Genomic DNA, 26,217 nt, shown 5'->3' with positions numbered 1-26,217 from the left:
CCCATCCCTCCCTGTTAATCTCCACCTCTCCATCAAATGCGGCTGATTGCACAACCTAATTAGGTCTTGAAGCTGAGCTCTTTGCTCCAGCCTCTTAGTCTTATCTGGTCTATTTTAATACAATTACATAGGATTATAAAAGTACCTCCAAAAAGCCCAAAATCCCTAAACTGTTTTCAAAGTAGACCTTATACTAAACCTGAATGGTTCCTGAAAGTTTAAGATTTATTTTTAAGGGAGAGAAATAATTTTCTCTGACCATTTCAAACAAAAAGATGTTTATTTAATTTTTCTTAAGTTTTCAGACTTCCATGTTTCATTTGTCTTCTGACAGGATCCTTCACAGGCCCGTACCCAATGGCCCGGATCATCTACTCAATATTTAAAAAGGCAAAAAATAGACAATTTTCTATCCTGTTTTATGCAGTTATTTGAAATTTCTATATATTGCTATGTATTTTTAGAGAACACATGTTAATGTACTACATCTTTAACAAGAGCAAAGCATTAAATTTTAATGATGTTACAGTATCATTCTAGCAAGGCCCTAAATCTTTCAAATTCTGAAGTAAGTTTACTTTTTCCATTTTAAAAATAACATACACGAGTCATTTTGAAAAAAAAGTTTCTTCATTTCTTAGGCATGGTTACTCATACAGAATCACACTTTAGTAACTGAAGTCAAAATGTGCATGGAATATCTATAATCCAGCAGTTTCTGTGCTGGGCTTTTGCACATATTCAAACCAACATACTGTGAGATGTTGAATGATATACTCAGGTTTTTTTAAAACCCTTTAGAATAGGATAGATGTTTTCAAATGCTTCATAGATCTCAGAACGTTCTTTGGCACCTATAAAGAAATCCAAGTTTACATAATCATTAAAAACAATACTAAAATTTTCTTAAGACTAAAACTTCATTGTCATCTCCAGTTACTTTTAATACAATAACATCTCTTTAGGTGTACCTGAGAAGTGACATTTATTCCTGGTAAAGACAAAAGAATTTGGTGACCACAGCTACATTCCCACAAACACATACCCTAGAGCAGAGTTCTCCAGTATCAGTATGTCTTTGGCCTCCTAGGGCATAGTATGAAATATGAAATGTTATCTCTCAGTGTGTCATGAATGTGACCACAGAACATGACCTTCATCAGCACCTGTGGGCACTTAGCTACCAGCAAAAGGAACTTCCTTGGATCTACTCATGTCTAGTTAACATGCTGATTCCCTAATACTGACTGAGACAAACTATTCTAAAGTTTTAAATTTCAGTATATGGGAAGGGATTATTAGAGGGGAAAACGGTACCATTGTTACCCTTAAAGTTTCAAGAGCTCTTTAATTATAACTGCTCTAGGAGTTAAGATGGATAAAAATGTGAATTAGACAGTCCCCACCCTTGAAAGAGATTATCAGTCAGCCCTACTCATATCTCTCACCACCAACCACCACTACTAACTTTCCCCTTTCAAAGCTATGCAGACACATTATGCTAAGGGTTAAGGACTGGTGGTATTTATGTTTATGTGGAACTGTCAGCTAATCGGGAAACTATTATCTGATATTATTGGGCAGGAGGCAAGGAGATTAATGAAAATATAAAAACTGTTAGCATGAAGAAAAATGGAGGTAGTTTAAGTTGGTAAAGACTCGTTCTTGAGAACTATAAACAAGGAGGAAGGCTCAGTAAGAGCAGGAATAACCTGTGAGAAGTGGTTATCTGGTTGAAGGATGGGACTAGTGAGAGGGAATTACCGAAATGAGGATCACCAGATTTGAGAAGCAGGTAGAAATCAGGATTCAGAATCCAGGATGAGCTATAATAATTTAAAAAATGGAAAATAGCAAGTGTTGGCAAAGAGACTGAGAAATTGGAACCCTCATACATTGCTGGTGGGAACTTAAAATGGTTCAGCTACTATGGAAAACAGTTTGGCAATTCCTCAAAAATGTAAAAATAAGAATTACCATGTGACCCAGCAATTTCACTCCTGGGTATCTGGGTATATACCCCCTCAGATTGAAAACAAGTACTCAAACAAATAACAGGCATGTAGCTGCATATTCATTGCCGCACTATTCATAATAGCCCCAAAGTGGAAACAACCCAGTGTCTACCAACAGATGAATGTACAAACAAATTGTGGTAGATACATACAATGTAATATTATACTGCCATAAAAAGGAATCAAGCACTGATACCTACTGCAATTGGATGAACCTCAAAAACATTATGCTAAGTGAAAGAAGCCAGACATGAAAGGTCACATATTGTATGATTCCATTTATATGAAGCCTCCAGAATAGGTAAATTCACAGAGACAGAAGGAAGACTGGTGATTGCCAGGGGCCAGGGTGAGGGAGAAATGGGGAAAAACTGCCTAATGACATGGGACTTTATTTTGGAGTAATGGAAACGTTTTGGCACTAGATGCGGTGCTTGCACAACATTCTGAATGAACTAAATGCCCCTCAATTGTTCATTTTAAAATGGTTAAATTCGTACTATTTGAATTTCACCTCAATAAATTTAAAAAAATTTAAGAATCAAAAATGAAGTACTTATAAGCCTAAAACCAGGGGGTGGGATAGATAAGGGCAACAAGTTACTTATTCATTGCCAAAGAATTTACTCTGAGTCTCCACCCTCAAAGATGTGGGGTGGGGAGGAAGGTGAATTATTGACATGCTTAACAGAAACTCTGTACCTCTGAGGTAGGAAAAATCCCTTAAGTCTCAGCAAATTTTAATTATAGCACTAAAATTTTAGCTTCTTAAGAGATTGGTTTTGTAGAAACCAAAAAGTGAGTTGGGGAAGCAGTTAAGTAAAACACTACTATAAAAAGACTCTCTGCCTCTGGTTTGATGGACTTTTTCAGCTTCTGGATACATTTGAACAGAACAGCTTTAATTGGGAGACAGTGAAGTATAATAGGTATAGCAAACACACACACATTCACCCAATGCCCCCCTCCCCTAAACTAAGGTTCTTTTTATATTTAATTGAGTAACAGAGTATTTAGGTCCAGCATTTTGGGTAACCATGTACTTTGGGTTTTTTTCTTAACACTTAAAAAAAAAATCATACCTAAGAGCATTACATTTAAGCCCAAAAGAGTATAACGTTCTGGCATCCCCTAGAGAGTAGAAAACACCCATCACCCAAGAGGGAATGGACATTGAGAGTGATCATTATTTTATATCATAGAAAAACAACTTTAGACACAAAAGGGCTTTAGGGAAATTATCTAGTACAATTTTTTTATTTCCTGTGTGGGAAAACGAGGCCTAAGAAGTTGAAGTTCCCCTGAATCATGAGTATCAGCTATGAGGGAAGACCTCATGTATCCAGTGTTCCTTCCTTTACACCAAAAGTCATCAAATAAACATTGCCAGGAATTGTAAATCCCAATGAGGGGATTCGGTCAATTTAGTGAAATATCTCCTCACTGAAATATTGGCATAAAAATTTTGAGGAAACCTAAATTGTCCCCATAGTCCTATTAATAATCAATCTATAATCAAACATCCCAATTTATAGCACCAGACTCTGATTATATACATGACCCTTGTCTTTTACGCAAAACCTACCAGTCCTTTCCTTCAAGTAACGATGACCACCACTTTGGGGGATAAACGCCATTCCTAACTGCGGCAAATGAGGTAGAAATTCTGTGGCTGGTGCATTGGAGAAAGGACTGGCTTGAGATCAAACCATATGGGCTCAAATGCAAGGTCTACAACTAACTAGGTTTGAAATCACAGGCAGATTGTTTAACTTCTGAGTTTCCATTTCCTTACCTATAAATAAGGACAACAGCCTTCTCATAGGGTTACTATAAGGCTTACATGAGCAAGTTTTTGCAAAAAGTCCTTTGCAAACCATAACATTTAACAAGATTTAAGCCATTATTATTGTCCTAGAAGAATGTACTTCAGGATTAGGGATGCTGGGATGGCTGGCCCACGAACACATGGCTTATTATTTGGTTCTGTGAGAACCAGTATCACGTAATTTCTCTTCTTCACCAGGGCAGGATTTTTGCCAGATGAGGGGTATGTTATATTTGCTTTGGCATCCTCAGCACCCAAAACAGTAATATGTACCTGGTAGGCACCCAAAGTTTCTTAAATATCTATCACCTGTCGATAAGGTTTGTAAGCTCATCCCTACCCCTTAGCCAGCCCAAGTATCACTTTCCAATACTACTTGGATTTTACAATACTATTCTTATACCAAGTCACAACTACACATCTTATTTTTCCAAGTGATAGCATACGCGTGTGCACGAAAATCTTACAAATTGCAAAAACCCCCAGCATTTAATCACTCAAGGTATACAGTTTACAGTATATACTAAGTCACTATTAGTGGTGGATTCCCAGTAATGATTGACGGGGATATCCTGTTCTGTCTCTGGCCCACTCACTATTAAGTCTTGCCATTTTTATGCTGCCCTCTGACCTACTCATTTCCAAGAACCACTGACATCTAACTGATTGAGAGTGACCCTTGGTAACAAAGATCCAGCTTCTTCGTTCTTTATGCTGGAAGGAAATAAGTGCGTGAAGTATTTTTCTAAAGCCTCTTTAAATTTCATATTCCTATCATCTGGGCAAGGCATGAGAGCAAAATTTCACCTTTTTGAATGCTAGGGAAAAAAGAAGAAGAGTGGGAGGTAATAACAGCTAACGTTTACACCATGTTTACTGTACGCCAGGCCTTGTTCTTCTGCCTCCTCATAACACTTAGCAGGTAGCTTCTATGGGCACCCGACTTTTACGTATGTGGAAATCAAGGTGGAGAACAAACTCACCCAAGGTCAACATAGCCAATAAATGGTAAAGCTTGGATTCAAACTAGACAATTGGCTTCCAGAGCTCAGCCTCTTAGCCAACACACCCGCTGCCTCTCACCACTAAGAGAGTATTTACCATTCCTTAGCTGACAAGGAGGATTAGGAGGAAGGTGCCCCAAAGACCACACAGGCGTTTTCACAGACATCGAAAGAGCTGGGGGACGGTGAGTACGAGAAGATGGTGGGCTCTGAAGCCAGGCATGTGCAGCACGTATAGCTGTTTGACATTGTTAAGGTTACTTGATCTCTCCATCGTCCTCATTTTTTTTTTTTTTTTTTTTTTTTTGCTGTACGCGGGCCTCTCACTGTTGTGGCCTCTCCCGTTGCGGAGCACAGGCTCCGGACGCGCAGGCTCAGCGGCCATGGCTCATGGGCCCAGCTGCTCAGCGGCATGTGGGATCTTCCTGGACCGGGGCATGAACCCGTGTCCCGTGCATCGGCAGGCGGACTCTCAACCACTGCACCACCAGAGAAGCCCTCCACTGTCCTCATTTTACAGGTGAGGAGACTGAGATATTAAGTACAGCCTCACAGAGTTAACCAGAACCCACATAAAAGCCCTTACTTATCATAGTGCCTGGCACATGAGTGCCCAACATATCTTAACTCTATTATGTCTCATCTTAGAAGTGAAAGTTGACGTATTTGCTGTTGATTGTACATTGTTGCAGCAGATCCTAGCTATACTATTCATTTTACCATGGTTTGAGAAAAATCATTGGTCCTAAATGTCACATTAGCCATAGAAAAGCAGCACAGACCTGGAAAAGCAGTGTTAAGCTTGACCCAGGTCCCTTCGCTGTTTGCTGTCTGGGACCATGACAAAGTAGGATAGTAGAGCCTCAGCTCACTTAACCATTCATTCAGATGTAGCCTTAGACATGGTGGCTGCAGCTTTGGCACCTCAAGGGAACAAGACAATTTTACAAGGATAAATTATTTTCGAAGACCCTGCAAGCGGCATGTGATACAAAAGTTTCAAATTGCCACCCATTTGTTTTATGTACATTGGTGTTCTACAGCTCCTACCTAGGGGAGAGCTGGGATCCACTATTTAATACAGTGAAATTCAAAGTGTGTTTGTAATTTCAACACTCTAACACTTTCTAGGCAAAAGTTACTTACCCTTGTTGGGACCTTGATGTTAAAACAGCTCTGCAGAGTCTTGCCATGTTGGGCTAGACCATGGGAGCCTCTAGGACTCCACTGGCTGCTCTACACGACCATCCCCAGCTGAAGTTCTAGAGTCAAGGCTAAAAGGAAGCCTCTTTGATCCCTTTCCCCAGGTGTACACCCAAAATTGGGTCCTTGAGTTTTTAACCCACTTGCAGGTGAAAAGAGTCTAGGTAACTAAGGTTAAGGAATAAGGAGCATTTGTCTCTAGGTTTGGAGCAAAAGCAACCTAAGCCATGTTGTTCTAGGTAAAGTACTTTAAGACAATATGGCATAAACAGGGGAAGAAAACTCAATAGATGGTAATTATCCATATTTTAGTAGTAAGACATTGGCTAGCTTTTACTTCACAATACGTATAAGCAGAAATTTGGATTTCAATCAATATATCTCTTTCCGCCTCTTCACAAAAGTGATGATCTATGTCTTACAAGAGTGAAGAAATTTAGCTCTGCCTGTTCTTTGGGCTGAACGCATTAACAAATTTTAAGAGAAGTATACTGTATGGTCTTCTGGACTGTGTGTTGACAATCCTTTACTTGTGTGATTTGAAACTTCTAGCAAATGTGCACATGAAAGTTTTTTTTTCCTTTTAATTTGGGGTAAGAAAGTTGGTCTGAATTACGAATATTTAAAGAAACTTGTTCTGGTGTACCTGTAATAGGAACTTAGCCTGTACTTGGCAATTTGCACTTTTAATAAGACAGTTCATAATAATACATAGCACATAGATGAAAGCATCCTTCCAAAGGTCTTGAAGTTTACTCCCTTGAGTAGGGCCTATATTTGCCTCCAATATCTATTCTATTCCATTTACTTTGCAGACTTCTTCCCCTTCCTTCAGAACGTATAGAGGGAAACTTTATGTCAGTCACTAGGAGGTCTTAATTATTCCAGACACTATATTGGTGGCATCTGAGGAATTGCAGCTTTGCTGTATTCAAAAGGCTCTTGAATTCCAAACAGGCTTTCCCCACTTTGAAGACACATTAGATTACTTTTTAGAGAAAAGAAAACTACAAAACTTACTGAGCTTACTGAGTTCTAAAAGAAGACTTACCAACAGATACTCCGTGTTTTTGGATGCTCAGTGATACAAAGTTTCTCAAGTTAATTCAGCTAATGCAGAAATCTCAATTGGTTTTAGATGAGGCAAGATGTTATAAAATTTTAAAGTTTATTTGGAAGAATAAATATTTGAGAGGAGCTAATAAAATAGAAGTAAACTGGGGATATAAAGAGGGGAATAAAGAGGGGAAACTGGCCCTATCAGATATAGAGACCACTAGAATGAAAGCACATTTATAACCACAATATAGTATAAATATAATAGGATTATCATAGCATATTTCTGGAGCAAAGGCAGGACTGGAGAACAGACCCATATATAAAAATAAAGGTCAAAAGGAGTCATCACAAGTTAATAATGAGGAGAAATGTAGTTTTAAGATGTCTAGCTAGCTGTTTGGGGGTGGGGTATAATCAATGTGGCTCGTACCATATAAACTTGGTATTCATCCTGGTACAGGAGACTAAAATGTGGAAAAAGTCAGACAAAATAAGGCAAAAATAGTAAACTTCAGTAGAATGGTATGGAAAAGAGTCTCCGGGAGAAGCAGAGGAAGATGGCCGAAGAGTAGGACGCAGAGATCACCTTCCTCCCCTCAGAAATACATCTACACGTGGAACAACTCCTACAGAACACCTACTGAACGCTGGCAGAAGACCTCAGACCTCCCAAAGGCAAGAACCCCCCCCACGTACCTGGGTAGGGAAAAAGAAAAAAGCAAAAACAGAGACAAAATAATAGGGACGGGACCTGCACCTCAGGGAGGGAGCTGTGAAGGAGGAAAGGTTTCCACACACTAGGAAGCCCCTTCGCGGGTGGAGACTGCGGGTGGCGGAGTGGGCAGCTTCGGAGCCACGGAGGAGAGCGCAGCAACAGGGGTGCGGAGGGCAAAGCGGGGAGATTCCCGCACAGAGGATCGGTGCCGACCGGCACTCACCAGCCCGAGAGGCTTGTCTGCTCACCCGCCGGGGAGGGCGGGGGCTGGGAGCTGAGGCTCGGGCTTCAGAGGTCGGATCCCAGGGAGAGGACTGAGGTTGTCGGCGTGAACACAGCCTGAAGGGGTTAGTGCGCCACGGCTAGCTGGGAGGGAGGCCGGGAAAAAGTCTGGAGCTGCCGAAGAGGCAAGAGACTTTTTCTTCGCTCTCTGTTTCCCGGTGCACGAGGAGAGGGGATTAAGAGCGCTGCTTAAAGGAGCTCCAGAGACGGGCTCGAGCCGCAGCTATCAGCGCAGACCCCAGAGACAGGCCTGGGACGCTAAGGCCGTTGCTGCCGCCACCAAGAAGCCTGTGTGCAAGCACAGGTCACTCTCCCCACCTCCCCTCCCGGGAGCCTGTGCAGCCCGCCACTGCCAGGGTCCCGTGATCCAGGGACCACTTCCCCGGGAGAAGCACGGCGCGCCTCAGGCTGGTGCAACGTCACGCCAGCCTCTGCCGCCGCCGCAGGCTCGCCCTGCACTCCATAACCCTCCCTCCCCGCTGGCCTGAGTGAGCCAGAGTCCCCGAAGCAGCTGCTTCTTTAACCCTGTCCTGTCTGAGCGAAGAATAGACGCCCTCAGGCGACCTACACGCAGAGGCAGGGCCAAATCCAAAGCTGAACCCCGGGAGCTGTGCGAACAAAGAAGAGAAAGGGAAATCTCTCCCAGCAGCCTCAGGAGCAGCGGATTAAAGCTCCACAATTAACTTGATGTACCCTGCATCTGTGGAATACATGAATAGACGAGTCATCCCAAATTGAGGAGATGGACTTTGGGAGCAAGATAGATTATTTTTTCCCCTTTTCCTCTTTTTGTGAGTGTATATGTGTATGCTTCTGTGCGAGATTTTGTCTGTATAGCTTTGCTTTCACCATTTGTCGTAGGGTTCTGTCCGTCCGGTTTTCTTTTTTACTTAAAAATTTTTTTTTCTTAATTATTTTTTATTTTAATAACTTTATCTCACTTGATTTTATTTTATCCTCTTTCTTTCTTTCCACTTTTTCTCCCTTTTATTCTGAGCCGTGTGGATGAAAGGCTCTTGGTGCTCCAGCCAGGCATCAGGGCTGTGCCTCTGAGGTGGGAGAGCCAACTTCAGGACACTGGTCCACAAGAGACATCCCAGCTCCACGTAATATCAAACGGCGAAAATCTCCCAGAGATCTCCATCTCAACACAAAGACCCAGCTCCACTCAACGACCAGCAAGCTACAGTGCTGCACACCCTATGACAAACAACTAGCAAGACAGGAACACAATACAACCCATTAGCAGACAGGCTGCCTAAAATCATAATAAGGCCACAGACACCCCAAAACACACCACCAGATATGGACCTGCCCACCAGAAAGACAAGATCCAGCCTCATCCACCACAACACAGGCACTAGTCCCCTCCACCAGGAAACCTACACAATCCACTGAACCAACCTTAGCCACTGGGGACAGACACAAAAAACAACAGGAACTATGAACCTGCAGCCTGCGAAAAGAAGACCCCAAACACAGTAAGATAAGCAAAATGAGAAGACAGAGAAACACACAGCAGATGAAGGAGCAAGGTAAAAACCCACCAGACCTAACAAATGAAGAAGAAATAGGCAGTCTACCTGAAAAAGAATTCAGAATAATGATAGTAAAGATGATCCAAAATCTTGAAAATAGAGAAAATGCAAGAAACATTTAACAAGGACTTAGAAAAACTAAAGAGGAAACAAGCAATGATGAACAACACAATAAATGAAATTAAAAATACTCTAGAAGGTATCAATAGCAGAATAACTGAGGCAGAAGAACGGATAAGTGACCTGGAAGATAAAATAGTGGAAATAACTACTGCAGAGAAGAATAAGGAAAAGAGTCTCAACCATTTACTTCAAGAATTTTAAAAACCTTCTTTATGTAAAAATAAGTCACCTGGAAAAAGTCACAAATAAAGTAGTTACTTTCGATATTATGGTGAACTCATACAAATCCTTAGTGAAAATAAAAACAAAAATAAACAAATGGGACCTAATTAAACTCAAAAGCTTCTGCACATCAAAGGAAACCATAAACAAAACAAAAAGACAACCCACAGAATGGGAGAAAATATTGCAAACAAAGCAACCGACAAGGGATTAATCTCCAAAATATACAAACAGCTCATGCAGCTCTATGTCAAAAAAAACAAACAACCCAATCAAAAAATGGGCAGAAGATCTAAACAGACATTTCTCCAAAGAAGCCATACAGATGGCCAAAAGCACATAAAAAGCTGCTCAACATCACTAATTATCAGAGAAATGCAAATCAAAACTACAATGAAGTATCACCTCACACTGGTCAGAATGGCCATTATCAAAGTCTACAAACAATAAATGCTGGAGAGGGTGTGGAGACAAGGGAGCCCTCATACACTGTTGGTGGGAATGTAAATTGGTACAACCACTATGGAGAACAGTATGGAGGTTCCTTAAACTAAAAATAGAACTACCATATGACCCAGCAATCCCACTCCTGGGCATATATCCAGAGAAAACCAGAATTAAAAAAGATAATGTACCCCCCCGCCAGTGTTCACTACAGCACTATTTACAATAGCCAAGACACGGAAGCAACCTAAATGTCCATCGACAGAGGAATAGATAAAGATGATGTAGTACATAAATACAATGGAATATTACTCAGCCATAAAAAAGAATGAAATAATGCCATTTGAAGCAACATGGATGGACCCAGAGATTATCATACTAAGTGAAGTAAGTCAGACAGAAAAGGACAAATATCACATGATAACACTCATATGTAGAATCTAATTTTACAAAAATGATACAAATGAACTTATTTACAAAACAGAAACAGACTTACAGATATCAAAAACAAACTTATGGTTACCAAAGGGGAAACGTGGGTGGTAGAGATAAATCAGGAGCTTGGGATGAACATACGTACATTACTATGCATAAGATAGATAACCAACAAGGACCTATGGTATAGCACAAGGAACTCTACTCAATATTCTGTGATATCCTATATGAGAAAAGAATCTGAAAAAGAATGAATATATGTATATGTATAACTGAATCACTTTGCTGTACACCTGAAACTAACACAACATTGTAAATCAACTATACTCCAATAAAATTTTTTAAAATTTAAAATAGAGAAAATTTTAAAAAACTAAGTAGACAAGAAAGGAGTAAGTTATGTACATACTATTTACAAAAGATAAAATGCTATTTACAGGATATGTTGAAAAGTGATCAATTTCTAGTTCTGAGTACCAGTGAGGTTAAAGCAGTGAGATCACTTTCACTTATGTAGTTAAAGTTTTCTTTTGTACATTTTTGTTTTGAATGCTGATGAGGTTCGTAAAAGACACTTAAGAAACATTGCTGGTAGGAATGTAAATATGATATAGGAGAACTGTATATATATATACAGTTCTATGTATATATATATATAACCCTTTTTAAAACAATTTAGTAATTTGTACTAAGAACCTTAAACATGGTCCAATCCTTAAACAAAAGTTCAATTTCTGAGCATTTACACTAATAAAATGATCCCACACATAAAAACAGCCGAAGTTTTGTGTCATTTATAAGCAGCAAAGAAAGAACATATAAACACCTGACAATGGGAGAGTAAGTTTGATGGAATAACGTGTTAGAATGGAGGTCGGGAAACTTGGATCTGCTGGCCAAACCTAGTCTGCTGCCTGATTTTTGTATAGCCTGTGAGCTAAGACTGATTTTTATATTTTAAATGGTTGGGAAAAAAAAAAAAAAAAGAAGAAGAGGAAGAAAATTACTTGATATATGTAAATTAAATGAATTACATTAAAATCACACCTCAGAGCCTTTTCCTTTATGTGATGTCTACGGCTACTTTCACAATAAAATGACAGGGTTCAGTTGTTGTGACAGAGACTCTACTGCCCATAAAACCTAAAACATTTAGTATTTAGCCCTTTGCAGAAAAAGATTTGTTGACCCTTCTGTTGGAACACTATTCAGCCGTCAAAAGCCTTCATCAAGAGTTTGTAACAATGAGTTAAGCTACATATGTTATAATGTTAAAAGCCAGGATGTAAAGATGTATATACATATCAAAGTGACATAAAAACATGGAAAAAAGTTATATTGTTTGACTATTGGGGCCAATGGGTGATGCTATCTTTCTTTCTACTTTTCATTTTTTTTCCAGGTATTCTAAAATACCAAGAATTGCTTTATAATAGTGCATAAAGCTATTTAAAAGGTAAAGCAAAGCACACACATAGCTATTGAATTTTATGAAAGTCAGAATCTTAGAACTTACCTGTCAACACAACTTTTCCAGATACAAAGATAAGCAACACAATTCGTGGTTTTACCATTCTGTAAATAAGGCCAGGAAACAGTTCAGGTTCATAACTGTTAAGATATAAAAGAAAAAGGTTAAAAATAGCACTATTAAACTACTTTCTCATAATATTTGAGACCCAGTGTGTACAGAAAAGCAGTTTTCAAAAGCTTTTTTACCAAAAACCTTTTGACCATCTTGATAAAAGCAGTCTTGAGTGTCCTAGGTAATTTCTGTGGCCGTCAAGAATAGAATTCATTTTTGGTCATAATATTTTTCCAAGTGAAAATCATTTCACTAAAATTAGAAATTAAGCTATAGATCCACATAATTTAGGACATCAGATCCAATGTTTTAAGATCTTGTTAGTTAAATATTCTCCATCTGTCAAAAAAAGTCTATCAATAAAAATACATAACACATTTTCCAAATTTTCCAAGTTCTACAATAATGAGCACATTTTGTATGTATTTATAAACTCCTAAAGTTAACATTTTTAGTGGATAGGACCTAAAAAAATTTCTAGACCACTGTAATTTGTCTTTGGACAGATGCCGTATAAAGAAAGAAAACTAAACCATCCCAAGTTTTAAAAATTCAGGATTTGTTCCTATACATAGTAACTCACTCATATTTACTATTAAATGTAAGCTGGTTTCTCTGAGGAACAAAGGATGATTGGGCTAAGAACTGCTTCCCCACACTCCACCAGAGAGAAGAGGAGAGATTCCTAGAAAGGCCTGAGAAGCTTAAAAAAGAAGTCAGTAGTTAAGAAGAAGTTGATGAAATAAAACTATTCTCAAAACAATGGCTAATGGAGATATAAGAAAATGAAGAAATCTGAGAAATGGAGCACTATATATAATACACGTGAATTTTTGCACTTAAAGGGTGAGTCCAGGTCACAAAGAAAAACTCCATTCCATTCTGCAATGAATAAGACCCATACCACAGCAGATGTGAAACTTCTTATTGGCACCAGCAAGATGTATCACAGTGGTGAGGCTACCTAGCTGAAGCATGTGGAGGTCATTACGGGTGGACATGTCTTCCTGGGACATCACTCTATCTTACTGCAGAAAGCCTGTCAGGACTTCTACCCACAAACCACTTCTGGACACTGGGGACACAATGATAGTAGCTGGAGCCCTGGGAAACTTCTATGGGAACTACAAGGTTCGAGCCAAGAAAGTGAAGTCTGGGGCACAGAAGAAGTGTTTCCATCTAATCTTCCAGCCAAATCTTATGACACTAAAAGGGAAAAGAGAAAATAAAAGTCTTTGGTATGTAAATACCTGTAAACTTCCCTAGACTGGGAAAGGAGACAGACGTCCAGGTCCAAGAAGCACAGAGACTTCCAAACAGGATCAACCCAAAGAGGACCACACCCAGACACACTGTCATTAAAATGGCAAGAATTGGGACTTCCCTGGTGGTCCAGTGGTTAAGAATCTGCCTTCCAGTGCAGGGGATGTGGATTTAATCCCTGGCCAGGGAACTAAGATTCCACATGCCGTGGGGCAACTAAGCCCACGCACTGCAACTACAGAGCCCTTGTGCCGCAACTACTGTGCCCATGCGCTGCAACTACTGAGCCCATGCACTCTGGAGCCCGCATGCCAGAACTAGAGAGAAGCCCATGCACCATAACAAAAGATCCCGCATGCCGCAACGAAGATCCTGTGTGCTGCAACTAAGACCTGATGCAGCCAAATGAATAAATAAATAAATATTTTTTAAAGTGGCAAAAATTAAAGATAAAGAGAGACTATTAAAAGCAGCAAGGGAAAAGCAACAAGTTACATACAAGGGAACTCCAATAAGGCTATCACAGCTGACTTTTCAGCAGAAACTCTGCAGGCCAGAAGGGAGTTGCACAATGTATTTTAAATGATTAAAGGGAAAAAGCTACAACCAAGAATACCCTACCCAGCAAGGCTGTCATTCAGATTTGATGGCGAGAGCAGAAGTTTTACAGGCAAGCAAAAGCTAAAAGATCAGTACCACCAACCCACCTTTACAAGAAATGTTAAAGGAACTGCTTTAAGTGAAAAAGAAAAGGCCACAACTAGAAATGTGAACGTTACGAAAGGAAAAAGACCCTGGTAACATCTTTCCCATGTTCAGAAAAAGTTGGTTCCAAGAAAGATAGACAGGAGGTGCAAGGCTGAGGATCTGGAAGATAAGACGAAGCATGAGTTGAGAGACTCTTAAAAATGAAGGTTTTACTATGAATCTATGAGTTATTCCAAGATTGAAGAAAGAAAAGGACACATAAAGAGGCAATATGTCTTGCGTGGGGGACTTCCCAATGAACTCAGTGGGTACCTCCTAGGCACTTAATAAGCCTATGCTGAAGAAAATTGAGGCAGAGGAAAAAAGAAAATATAATCAAGGTGAAAATAAATATTGCCTGAAAAGTATCATAAAAGCTAAATCTCAGAATGAACAAATTTTTTTGGAAAGTCAGGGGAAGAAAAAGGCAATTTTTAACTTCTGTCTAGGTCATGTCTCAAAGGAGAGCTAACAAATGTCAGCTCACAAATGCTAGAGAAAGCAGAGCTATGTGATCCCTCTCTATAAACAGAATGATTGCTCAAAGGCAAAGGGACGGAAAAGTAGAATGAAAGGACTTCAGTTCAAGCTAGATCATGAAAATTTAAGAGCATCTGTGACTCGAAGGCAGTTCAAGTGCCCTGGCCCAAGTGTATATCCCAAGGGGTGGCGGCATTTGGTGTTTGTCAGTCACCCTCCATCACAGCTCTCTGAGGGCCTGAGCAGGCTGGGAGAAGCACCGAAGCAGCTGAGGGAGGAGGAGGCGCATTTGCTGTTGAGATGGAGACGTTACGTGTGAAGAAGCCAGGCAGCCTAGAGATACTCCCAAAGGAATATGAATCCATGAAAGAAAAAACAATAGTGGGGGCTACAGCTACACACAGAAAAAGAAAACCCTTGAACAAACTCAACAGGACAAAAACTAGACAGGATTGTCTTCCGAGAACGTGCTACGGCCATTCTTTTTTTCATCTTCTCTCCAACCCTTTCTCCCCTCACCAGCTGTCAGCCCTTCCTACTTACCTCATCCATGCCATACCCCTTGCTCTTCTGGCCACTGCCACCACACCCCAGCCAGATTTGTTTAGAAATCTATACATCAGGGGGTCTCAAGATGTGGGCCTCTGGACAGCAGCGCTGGCATCACCTGTGAGCTTGTTAGAACTGCAAATTCAAGCAGAATCTCTGCATACCACAGCTCAGGCAGGAATGTGTGTTGATAAGCTGTCCAGGTGATTACTATGCAATTTAGTTTTGAGAACCACTATTGCAGAAGATTGGACACGCATGGTAACCAGTGAGGACTTAGGTATAGCATCTTAACCTTTTCACTTATTGTAGTTTTTTAAAAAATTATATTTCTCTGAAAAATACATTATATAAGCAGCCCATAATAGAACTTTAATAACTTGGGAAACTCAAAGTTAAGTTATGCAACAATCATACCTACTGAACTGCTGATGGGATAGCACCAAACCTTCCAGCCTAATAGGAAATCTCACATCACAGCTTCCAACCATGTTCTGAATTTTAAAATCGAGGAATCTGGCAGGAAAGCCCAGCTTCTGCACCACACGAGCATACTTTCTTGCTGCAAGTCGAGACTGCTCTTCGCTGGGGAACGGCAAATGTAATTAAAGATGTCTTAATCACTACGACTGCTAACTAGCTGGGCTTTATTCACACACTTCCCTGATTGTATTTTTAGCATATGTACCATGCTTATCTTTCAGTGTATACTAGGAAGCTATAGACTTTGAGGAGAAGGACCTACCTCCCCTACTTTTGTCCCTAGCACCTAGAAAAGGGTATGGTACGATGTACAGTTGTTGAACTGAATCATAAACAGATTTTTGTCTTCATTTGCCATCTTTCACATATAAGGTAGTTTTTTCTTTTACTTGTTTTAAGTGTTATTAGATGAAATTAACTATTCCGCTGGTTCTCAGAAAGTGTCCTCAGGCCAGCAGCAGTATTACCACCTGAGAACTTGCTAGAAATGCAAAGTCCCAGGTCCCACATCAGACATGCAGACATTCTGGGGTTGGGGCCCAGCAATCTATGTCTTAACAAGCCCACCAGTGACTGTGATGCTCACTAAGGTTTTAGAATCATGCTTCTGGTCTAAAGGTGTGTACCATTTAGATGGGAACAGCAGTAACAAAAATAAGGACACATACATACATACAAAAAAAAAATCAACACGAGGAAGTAAGTTATGTGCCAGCTGAGTGGCATAGATAGGATGCCAGGACTTGGAACTTTATGGGACAAATTATATACTTTAAAAAAAAACATGAAAATACCTCAAAATCTGCCCAATGTTGCTTAGGTTTTCTCACACAATTGTCATTCAACTCATACTCAATATGAGAAAGAAATAGATTCATCCAACTGTGTGGCTATGTTCTTCTAAATGTTTGTCCTACTCCACCCTTAAATCCATGGCAGAGAATGTGAAATCCTGAGATCTGGGGCTTTATTTTTCGTCAGATACTTTTCAATGGTCACTGCCAAAATAAAAACAGTGAGTAGCAGGGGTTGCCAAACAGGGGCAACACCTGGTGGGTGAATCCTATGAATTCCACCCTCTCTTATGGGTTATCACCACCTTTAAGTTGAAAATCAGAAGTACGTTAAAGAAAAGCCAGATTGAACTTATTTGCCTGGACAAAAGGGAGCGAGCGGTAGAGTCTCTTTCCAATCTAGATCTGTCACAACACTGTGCCATTTTCACATCACCTCATTTCATGTTGATTCTCCTCATCCATTACCAACTCCTGAAAAGTCCCTAGCAAGGCCGTGTCCCCAAGACAGCAGTGAAATAAGTGGTTTCCATTTTGAAAAACCACATTTTGCCTAAATGACCCATTACATCTCCCATAGTGCTAATATTTATAAGGTCAAATTTCAAGAATTTGCATAGGCTTATAGTTTCTTGTATCACACAGAAATTCCCATTCAAACAACTAAGTTAAAATCTACATACATTTTCTTGTACAAATATTAGAAAAGAGGTTAAGAACCTTGAAATTTCACCACCAGTGGTAATTACCACTGATAAATTTGGCTCCTCTGCACTTTTCTGTGCAAAGGCAGGTATCCTGCACTATGCAAACTCTGATTATTACAACTAAAGAGAATACGTTTGGTTAAATTTTTGGAGATAATTCTGATATCTCTTATACTAACCAAACTTTGACAACTCTCTATCCAAAATTCAACAACCAGATAGATTTGGATAACAAATATCTCTTATAATCTGAACTCACCATCCAAGCTTTCACTATCAGATTTTGGGAACCAAATAAATTCAGATAGGAAACAAAAACTCATGAATTAGGAAAAAAACACTCATGAGTCTGTGTGTTCTCCCCTCCCACAACTTATCCTTCCAACTCAATATACTATACATGGCTAAATAATTTTATTTTATGATTTATTCAAAACTGTACTGCTAGAAATTTGTTCCCTCTGCCCCTGTTTTAAACAATGCTGAAATGAACATCCTTGTAGTTATCTTGCAGAGTTGTCCAAAAATGACTTAAAAATGGAGATTTCTAGGTCAAAGGATACACAGATCAACAGAAGAGTAAGGCCACAAACTTACTCAGACACAGGTAAAGAACTTAACATGTAAAAACAGGTGGAGGAGAAATACAGCAAAATAGATTCTTCTATAAATGTACTGGGACACTGACTGGGCATTTGAAAAAAATGATCTTATATTGAAGTAAAATTCTAGACCTGCTCTGCCCAATATGGTGGCCACTAGCTACATGTGGCTATTTAAATTAAAATCAATTAAAATTAAATAAAAAGTTCAGTTCCTCTGTGGTATTAGCTTATTTCAAGTGCTCAAAAGCCACATATGACTAAAGGCTACCACATTGGACAGCACTGATACAGAACATTTCTATCATCCAGAGAAAGTTCTAGATGAGTCAAAACATTAACCTCCTTTCTTCAATACAAAGCAGGACCTGAAAAAAACCAGAAAAATATATGGAGGTCAATACTTATGTCATGTTGTGTGTGGAGAACGCCTTCCTAAGCATGAAGCCAAACACTGAAACCATAAAGAAAAAAGCTGGATAGACTAACCGTACACACACAAAATTAAATTGCATTAAAAAAACCCATAAAATACCACTAACATTAATATGGGAAAAATATTTGTGGTATAAAATGGTGAAAATACTTAAATACCAAAAGACAAATATCTCCATAGAATATTGGGCAAAAGATACAGTAGATAGTTTATATGCTTATGAAAAGTTAGTCTCACTACTAAATCAAAAGAAATGTGATTAAAACAACTTTTTTGCCAATCAATTTAGCAAATATAAAATACAATATTAACACCCACTGTTTACCAGAGAAAATGAACTCTAGGTGCATCTCTCGAGCGAGGAGAAATTGGTACTATCTTTCAGGAGGATAACTTCCTACTCATCCTCCAACACTTAGAGGGAAGAGCAGCTCTCCCACTAGTTCTGTGGTGAAAGGATCTACATCAGCACATGGCTACCTCTGCATGAGATCCAGGAAAGATGAGCCTGTAAGAGATTGCCTCCTGAGTGAATGCTCAAGCTAGTGGTCAAGAAATGTCTAATTTCCCTCCTGTAAAAAGTTCTATCCATTCTTCTGCCTGCAATGAGGAAAATACACAAGAACTTCTTTCCCAGGTTTATAACAGGCTTTACCACTACTATAGCCTTTTTTTTTCTTTTAAAATATACCTTAGAAACAAGTTGTAATAGCCTAGTAAAGCCCGCTTCACTATGGGGGACTGTAAAGTGGGATATAAGTCCGTATTATGAGGCTGAATGTTTTTAACCCCAAATTGGGCATTTCATGAATTTAACTCCTTAGCAAAGTATTTTGCTTCTACGATGTGTTTTAGAACCTTAATGCCACCCTTCCTTGTTTCACATAGTGAATTATTTGTCTGGTAGTGCGGGAGGACGGCTTCTCTTACCTTCTGGCTCCTGTGCAGACCATTTTCCCAGAGCTAAATATCAGGGCTGTAGTCCTGGGCTCTCGGATCCTCATTATGACGGCGGCAAACCTCTACACACAGAAGCCAAAAGGACAATTAGCCTCTGCTAGGGGTTAACACTATTCCAGCTGACCAGCTGGGCTGGACATGAAAACAGTGTTGAATAAATTGAAATTTAATGGGAAAACTAAAACCTGTCTGGGTCTATTCTCCCACGTTAAGGTTAACAAAACGATCATGATTCTAAAATGTACATACTTAGAAAAAACAGGTAAGAATAATAATAGTAAAGCTAAAATTTTAGTACCTGTTATATTTCAGATCCTATGCTAAGAGCTTTATAGGTTTTATCGCATTTAACCTCATGACAGGACTGAGCTGAATCCATTATAATTCCCATTTAGTGCACAGGGAAACGAAGTGGTTATTTAACTTCCAACATTATACAGGAAACAGTTAAGTTGAGATTTAAAACCACGACTATCAGACTCCATGCTTTTTGCTTTGATATACTTTTCTTTCAAAGACTCTTTGAGAAAAAAAAAAGTATGGAGCATGTTACAGCCTTGCCAAGACTCTAGAATGTACTAAAAAGCAGCCAAAATATAGAACAGAATACATATATTGATAGGCGTTCTGAAGATGAATGACAAAAAGTTGATTTGTCAAGCTCTTGCCCGCCATAGTCCTCAATGTGGTCCCCAGGCCGGCAGCACTGGTAAGTCCTCCAAGTGTTGCTGACGCAGGGGAGGGCTGAGAACCACTGGCCTGCCACATCGACTTCCCCCATTAAGCTGGGAAGGAAACTGGGGTGGGTACCATGCAAGACCAAAGTTCCATGGGTTAGAGCCACTCCACAGGACAACAGATCACTCAAAGGCCAGACTGGCAATTTCAGATATGAAGTGTTAACAGTAAAAGAACCCTGAGTCAGCACTACACAGAGCCGAGCAAGGACTATTAATGTTTTCTAGGTGTTCACTAAAAAGGTAGTGCTCTCACCTGGCATTCATTTTGTTAAATTCTTAAGGCAGCTTAAGTGCCAAGTCAGAATTTTTCTGGCTGTCAAGTCCAAGTTTGGACAGATTGTGTATACCAAACTGAGAGGAGAGCAGAGGATGGTAGAGAATAAAATATGCTTAAAATGCTGATTGCTCAATAGTGTGGTCCATCATAGCTACAGCCGTAAAAATCCTAGCTCATCATTGCCTTTCTGTCCTCATCATAGCCGGCTACATGAAATATAAATAGGAAAGCTTAGCTGCATTCGGTAACATTCAGGTAACACTTCAGAGGTCAGCAACAACACTACACAACAGGAAAAACAAATACTTAATCCATAAATAGTTGATGTTGGCAAGGTCCTCTGGGTTCCGACTAATATGGCCTTTTTCATCTAACTCCATAAATCCTCCCCCACCCAAGACAGTGAACTTTTTCCCAGCAGGGACCAGGCCTCACTCATCTTTGTACTAAGTACAGAGCCCACCAAATTGTTAAATGTTGATTGAATTAACAAATCCACTTCCTAGGTAAATAGACCATTGAAAATGGGATGCCTGGCCTTGGGAGGACACAAAAAAGAATAGATTTTATTAAACTTTGACGGAAAACAAAAAATCCCTGAATCTTACACTTGAACTTTACACTTTAAACAATTGAGCTTTCTCAGGTAAGAGAAACTGTAAATGGAAAAATACACAGGTGTCAGGAGATAGGACAAAAATTAGAAAAAATTATTTCCAAGAATATGATGACATTGTAAGAAAGTTAGCATTTCCATAGTCAGGTGGAAAATAGTCATACTGAAAGGTTTTTCTGAATGACAAGGGAAAGAACTTTTAGGAACTGCTCAATAATTACTGTATTCAGCACAGAAAATGAGATTTTTTTTTTATAAGTTCAAAACAGAGAATGAGCCGATTAAACTTGTGTTGCCAAAAGCTTTTCACTAACAAATTTTTTCTTTTTAAAAAATAAAAACAAAGGAATGAGTCAATATCATGATCATATGAAGGAAAGAAAATCTAAATAGAACCTAACTGTGGAAAAAATTACTGGGAAATCTTACCTTTGGGTTATATTCTGCATTTTTTGCATGCAAAGCTATTTTCTTCAGATCCAATTTACAGGCCAGGTTTACAGTGGAAACTATATTCCTAAAGAAAAAAGTCAACCTATGTGATGAATTGGGAGATTGGGATTGACATATATACACTAATATGTATAAAATAGTTAACTAATAAGAACCTGCTATATAAAAAAATAAAAATAATAATTAAAAAAAGAAATTAGTCAACCTAAGTTATACCAGATATGAAAAGTAAAAAATAATTAAAACGTATTAACTTCCTCATTTCATAGGTTTGGGTGACTTCCTGGGGGAGAATTATTCTAAATGTGAAATGTATAATAACACATTTAGTGGTTAAGACTGCTCGCTTCCACTGCAGGGGGTGCGGGTTTGATCCCTGGTCGGGGAACTATGATCCCACATGCCACAAGGCCAAACAAACAAAAAAAATATCTTTTTCTAAAATTTCCTGACTAGCTGACTAAAATTAAGCTTTAGACCTTTTTCAAAATGTCTCAAAATAGAAATCACAATATCAAATCAACTTGCAAATCAAATTCAATTTTACATCTTTATATCCTTTGTGTTATTCCAACTCCAGCCACAATGTTCAACTACAGTGCTTTACTATAAACAATACAATCCTTCAAGAATGTGTATACTCACCTTTAACTCCCTCTTAGGAGATCAAGAGTTACTGCTTCATTTTACAGATAACCAAACTGTCTAAAGTCCATTACGAACTAACAAAATCAAGGAAAATGACATCTGAAATTCTCTTCCCTACACTATTATCATCCCATTCAGGAATATATTGATGAAATGTGTACTCAGAAGCATCACCCATTTAAAACAACAACAACAACAACTTACTGTAGTTGAGGCACAATTCCAGAACATCCTGAAACAGGGGTCACTGGCGTCATGGGAGTTATGGATGCCAGAGGCAAGGAGTGTGGTTTCTCAGGAGAGGGCTGGGCTGAGTCAGCATCACCAGCATCACCAGGGTGGAGATGTGAATGGGAATTTGACCCACTGCTGCTGTTTAAGGCCAGGTCAACGTCCTGTTGGATGGGTAATGGCAACCTACTTTGCCAACTTTTAGTTTTACAATTTTCTTCAGTTTCATGCTTGCTTCTAATGACAGTCTGTTCTTTATTCTCTTGGGTAAGCTCATCTGGTAGGAAGCTAAGATCCACAGATGAGAAATTGCCAGATGTTTCTGTGACTTCTTCAAGCTGTGAATTAAACATAGTCTCTGGATTGGATGAATTAGGTATGTACACATCATAAGGCACAATTGGGCTGAGCAGGGGTGATCTGGGTGGAGCAAGGTCATCCTAGGCCATTCCCAAAACAGATAAACAAAACACAACAAACAGAACATCATGTCACACCAAAGGGATGCCACCTTGGCTGGCAGGCAGTGTGTTCACGATGAGGCAGTTCAGGTAGCTTATATTCATGCCCTGCTCTTTCCACAAAATATCATTAAAATTCTACTGTAGGGTTACAACACTTAACGAAAACAGGAAAGTATATCTTAAAATGCAGAAAAAGCATTCTTCATAAAATGTTTTCCCTACTTTGGTTAGACCTGTAGTAAGTTGCCACTCTAAATCCAATTTTGTAACTGAGGCAATTTGGCAACCATGCTCTAAACTGTGTGTACTTTGAAGAGTACAGATTTTCTGTACTCCTTAAGTTGATTTAAAGATTTTTTTGGAGTTTTAAATTCGTATTTTAAAGAGAAGAACAGTAAGTGAAGGAAGCTGAGGAGATAGCTTTGAGTGCTAATCAAGCCTCCACAAGGAGCCATCTTTATTTCTTCTAGTCAAAGGAAGGAAAAGAAATCATTCCATTTACGTGAATGTGCAATAGGGAAAAAGTTATTGAAATTTAAATGGCAAGACTACTTTAAATCAATGTATTATACTTCCAGTCCGGGGAAGGCTGCTCAACTTCCATTATCATCAACCGAGGGAAAGAGGCGTGCAACTGAGGGAAGCAGCTAATGTAAAATTCATGGCCTTTGTTATGGAAAAAAATCCTTGGTACATATATTACCATCCACTTCACCCAAGCTGCAGGCCTGGATTCTAGATTTTGACCACTGCTGGCAGGATAACCTCATCCCTTAGAAGATCATACTTCTGACAATTGAACAGTCACCAGTGCCTTGTGCTGCATCTTCTCCATCACAAAGCTATTTAGCTAGTGTCTGGCTAGATCCTGTTGAATTGTGCTGTTATCACAAGTCCAGCAGATGGCAGGGGTGACTTAATGTTAGAAGAAAACACTTTAAGAAGAATGCATTTATTCTCTGGAAATAAGATTTGACCTTATTTCATTTTGAATTATGTTATTAGTCTCTAACTCCCTCCACCCCCATCCCACAGATGGGCCCTGAGGGACACTGAGGTGGGGACAATGGCCCAGATTCCTCTCCATTGTTTTTTTGGCCTCTTCTGTTCTAGCCAGAAAAGATTCCATCAGCCAATTTACACTAAAGCACTAATACCTGCAACTATCAGTGTCTCCCCTCCTTTCTCCCATTATGGCATTTTAGCAGGGTACAAAACCTCCACCCAAAGAACTAAACTTCAACAAGGAATTTAAGGCAATGGCAACAAGATATCAAAGGGGGATGTTTTATGGCAGTGGAACCCTGACAGCCTCCTTTCGAGAGAATGTGCTTACAGAGTATTCCCTGCATCCTTGGCCTTATACCTGAAGAAACTTTTTGTTAAACTGTCTTTGCAGAGTCATTAACTCATCTTTCTCAGAACCTTTCCAGCGTGGGCTCTCCTTTTGCAATGTTAAACGCTGTGGGACTTCACTATTTCTACCTCATTGCTAATCATTGTCTATTTAAAAATCCGGGGACTTCCCTGGTGGCACAGTGGTTAAGAATCCACCTGCCAATGCAGGGGACACGGGTTTGAGCCCTGGTCCAGGAAGACCCCACATGTCGCATAGCAACTAAGCCCGTGTGCCGCAACTACTGAGCCCACGTGCTGCAACTACTGAGGCCCGCACCTAGAGCCAGTGCTCCGCAACAAAAGAATCAACCACAATGAGAAGCCCGTGCACCACAACGAAGCGCAGCCCCCGCTCACTGCAACTAGAGAAAGCCTGCGCACGGCAACGAAGACCCAATGCAGCCAAAAATAAATAAAATTTAAAAAAACAAAAAAAAAATCCGGGGCTTCCCTGGTGGCGCAGTGGTTGAGAGTCCGCCTGCCGATGCAGGGGACACGGGTTCGTGCCCCGGTCCAGGAAGATCCCACATGCCGCAGAGCTGCTAGGCCCGTGAGCTATGGCCGTTGAGCCTGCGCGTCCGGAGCCTGTGCTCCGCAACGCGAGAGGCCACAACAGTGAGAGGCCCGTGTACCGCAAAAAAAAAAAAAAAAAGAATCCGACACCACCCCGCCGGCCGAAAGTTTTTCCCTCGCTTTTCTTTTTGAAGACTCCTTCCTCTCGTTTCTACAGTTCTTAAATTAAAAAACAAAACCCAAAAAACGTAAGAATCACAAACTGAAAGAAGCCACAAGTGCCTCCAATTTGTATTCATACTACACCAGGTTCGAGCTCCGTTGGCAACCTTGGGTAAGTTATTTCAACTCTCGAACCTTCTATGTTTTTCAACTGAAAGACGGGGATAATCAAGCCCACCTCCTAGGGTCGCTAGGAGTTTTACGAGAGATAAAATAAAGGCAGAATCCTTAGTGCGCAGCACCCAGCGCCCAGCAATGGGGCGGGATGCGGACCCTGACTCTGGGACCGTGGTGGCGGCTTCCAGGCTCACCTGGGTGGCGCACCGGGCCAGGAAGAGCTCCAGGAACGTTTCTTCCCCCTCCATGGACGGAGGGCTCACTGGAGGGGTTTGGGAATCGAAGGGAAGAGCCAGCGCGAATCGAGCTGCTGCTAACTGGGACAAGGCGCGCGGGGCGCGGAAGCCGTTTATCCGCCCGCGGCCGCACGTGGCGAGGCGTGGCCCGGGCTGGGGGCGGGAATCCGGGGACCAGGGGCTGGGCGGGGCCTTTGTGCCGGGCCTGCGCAGTCCACGCTCCTGTAGCCGGCGAGAGGGAATAGATGCTGAGCCAGGGAGCTGGGTGCGGAGCTCAGCAAGGGGCCCACGGGTCTCGAGCAAGGGAAGAAGAGCTGGGGCTGGGAGGGGAAGACTCTCCTCACTGGGGTGCTGTCACCACACCCGCCCACAGCTGAGAAGCAACTCGGCCTGCAAATCTGGAGATCTCCTTCCACCTGCGAGTGCTGCCTTTGCCTCCTGCAGGAGAAAAGGTATCGGTGTTCGTAGCATGAAAGGTGAACGAGTTGGACAGTGAGAAAATAAATTTTTTAAAGATAATTTTTTTCTTTTCTTGAGCAGAGCGAGTGGAATTTGAAGCGCTTTACCCAGTCAGGTGTTGCACTTTTATGTCATAATTACTTCTCACTTTCAAATCCCAGCTGGCTTTTTTCCAGTCTAAATTCAGTCTAAAGCCACATATAAAAGAATGTGTTGCTGCAGTTAGGGTTGATGCAGCTGAAGAAGGTAATGTAAAACCAAATAATCAGAGGATTTCCCCCTTTTTTGAAATTATTTTAATTTTTAGTGCCTCAGCGTTCATAAGAACTTACATGTGCGGAATGGTTCTATAAATATAATTGATACCTT

The 26,217-nt window shown here is 40.3% G+C and overlaps 1 protein-coding gene across 1 annotated transcript; it reads right to left on the bottom strand.

Annotated features, from left to right (window-relative positions):
• Positions 1–777: 777 nt before the first annotated feature.
• TBPL2 (TATA-box binding protein like 2) lies at positions 778–25,401 on the bottom strand. The gene is made up of 7 exons (XM_067734868.1): positions 25,348–25,401; positions 22,413–22,879; positions 21,537–21,624; positions 19,445–19,536; positions 15,910–16,077; positions 12,385–12,479; positions 778–854 (listed from the first exon to the last, which is right to left on the bottom strand). Exons 1-7 carry the CDS (start codon positions 25,399–25,401, stop codon positions 778–780), a joined length of 1,041 nt encoding a protein of 346 aa, XP_067590969.1.
• Between the last annotated feature and the right edge of the window lie 816 nt (positions 25,402–26,217).

Source organism: Pseudorca crassidens, chromosome 1 (genome assembly GCF_039906515.1).
Source record: "Pseudorca crassidens isolate mPseCra1 chromosome 1, mPseCra1.hap1, whole genome shotgun sequence".
Taxonomy (NCBI): Eukaryota; Metazoa; Chordata; class Mammalia; order Artiodactyla; family Delphinidae; genus Pseudorca; species Pseudorca crassidens.
The sequence above is the reverse complement of the archived record's forward strand: the minus strand, read 5'-3'. Positions and strand labels throughout refer to the sequence as shown.

Coding starts and splice junctions, on each gene's coding strand:
- TBPL2 (XM_067734868.1), bottom strand. CDS start 25,401: ATGGAGGGGGAAGAAACGTTCCTGGAGCTCTTCCTGGCCCGGTGCGCC. Junction 19,537..21,536: donor ATGCAGAATATAACCCAAAG/GTAAGATTTCCC, acceptor TTCTGTGTGTAG/AGGTTTGCCGCCGTCATAAT. Junction 12,480..15,909: donor TCCCATCAGCAGTTCAGTAG/GTATGATTGTTG, acceptor ATATCTTAACAG/TTATGAACCTGAACTGTTTC.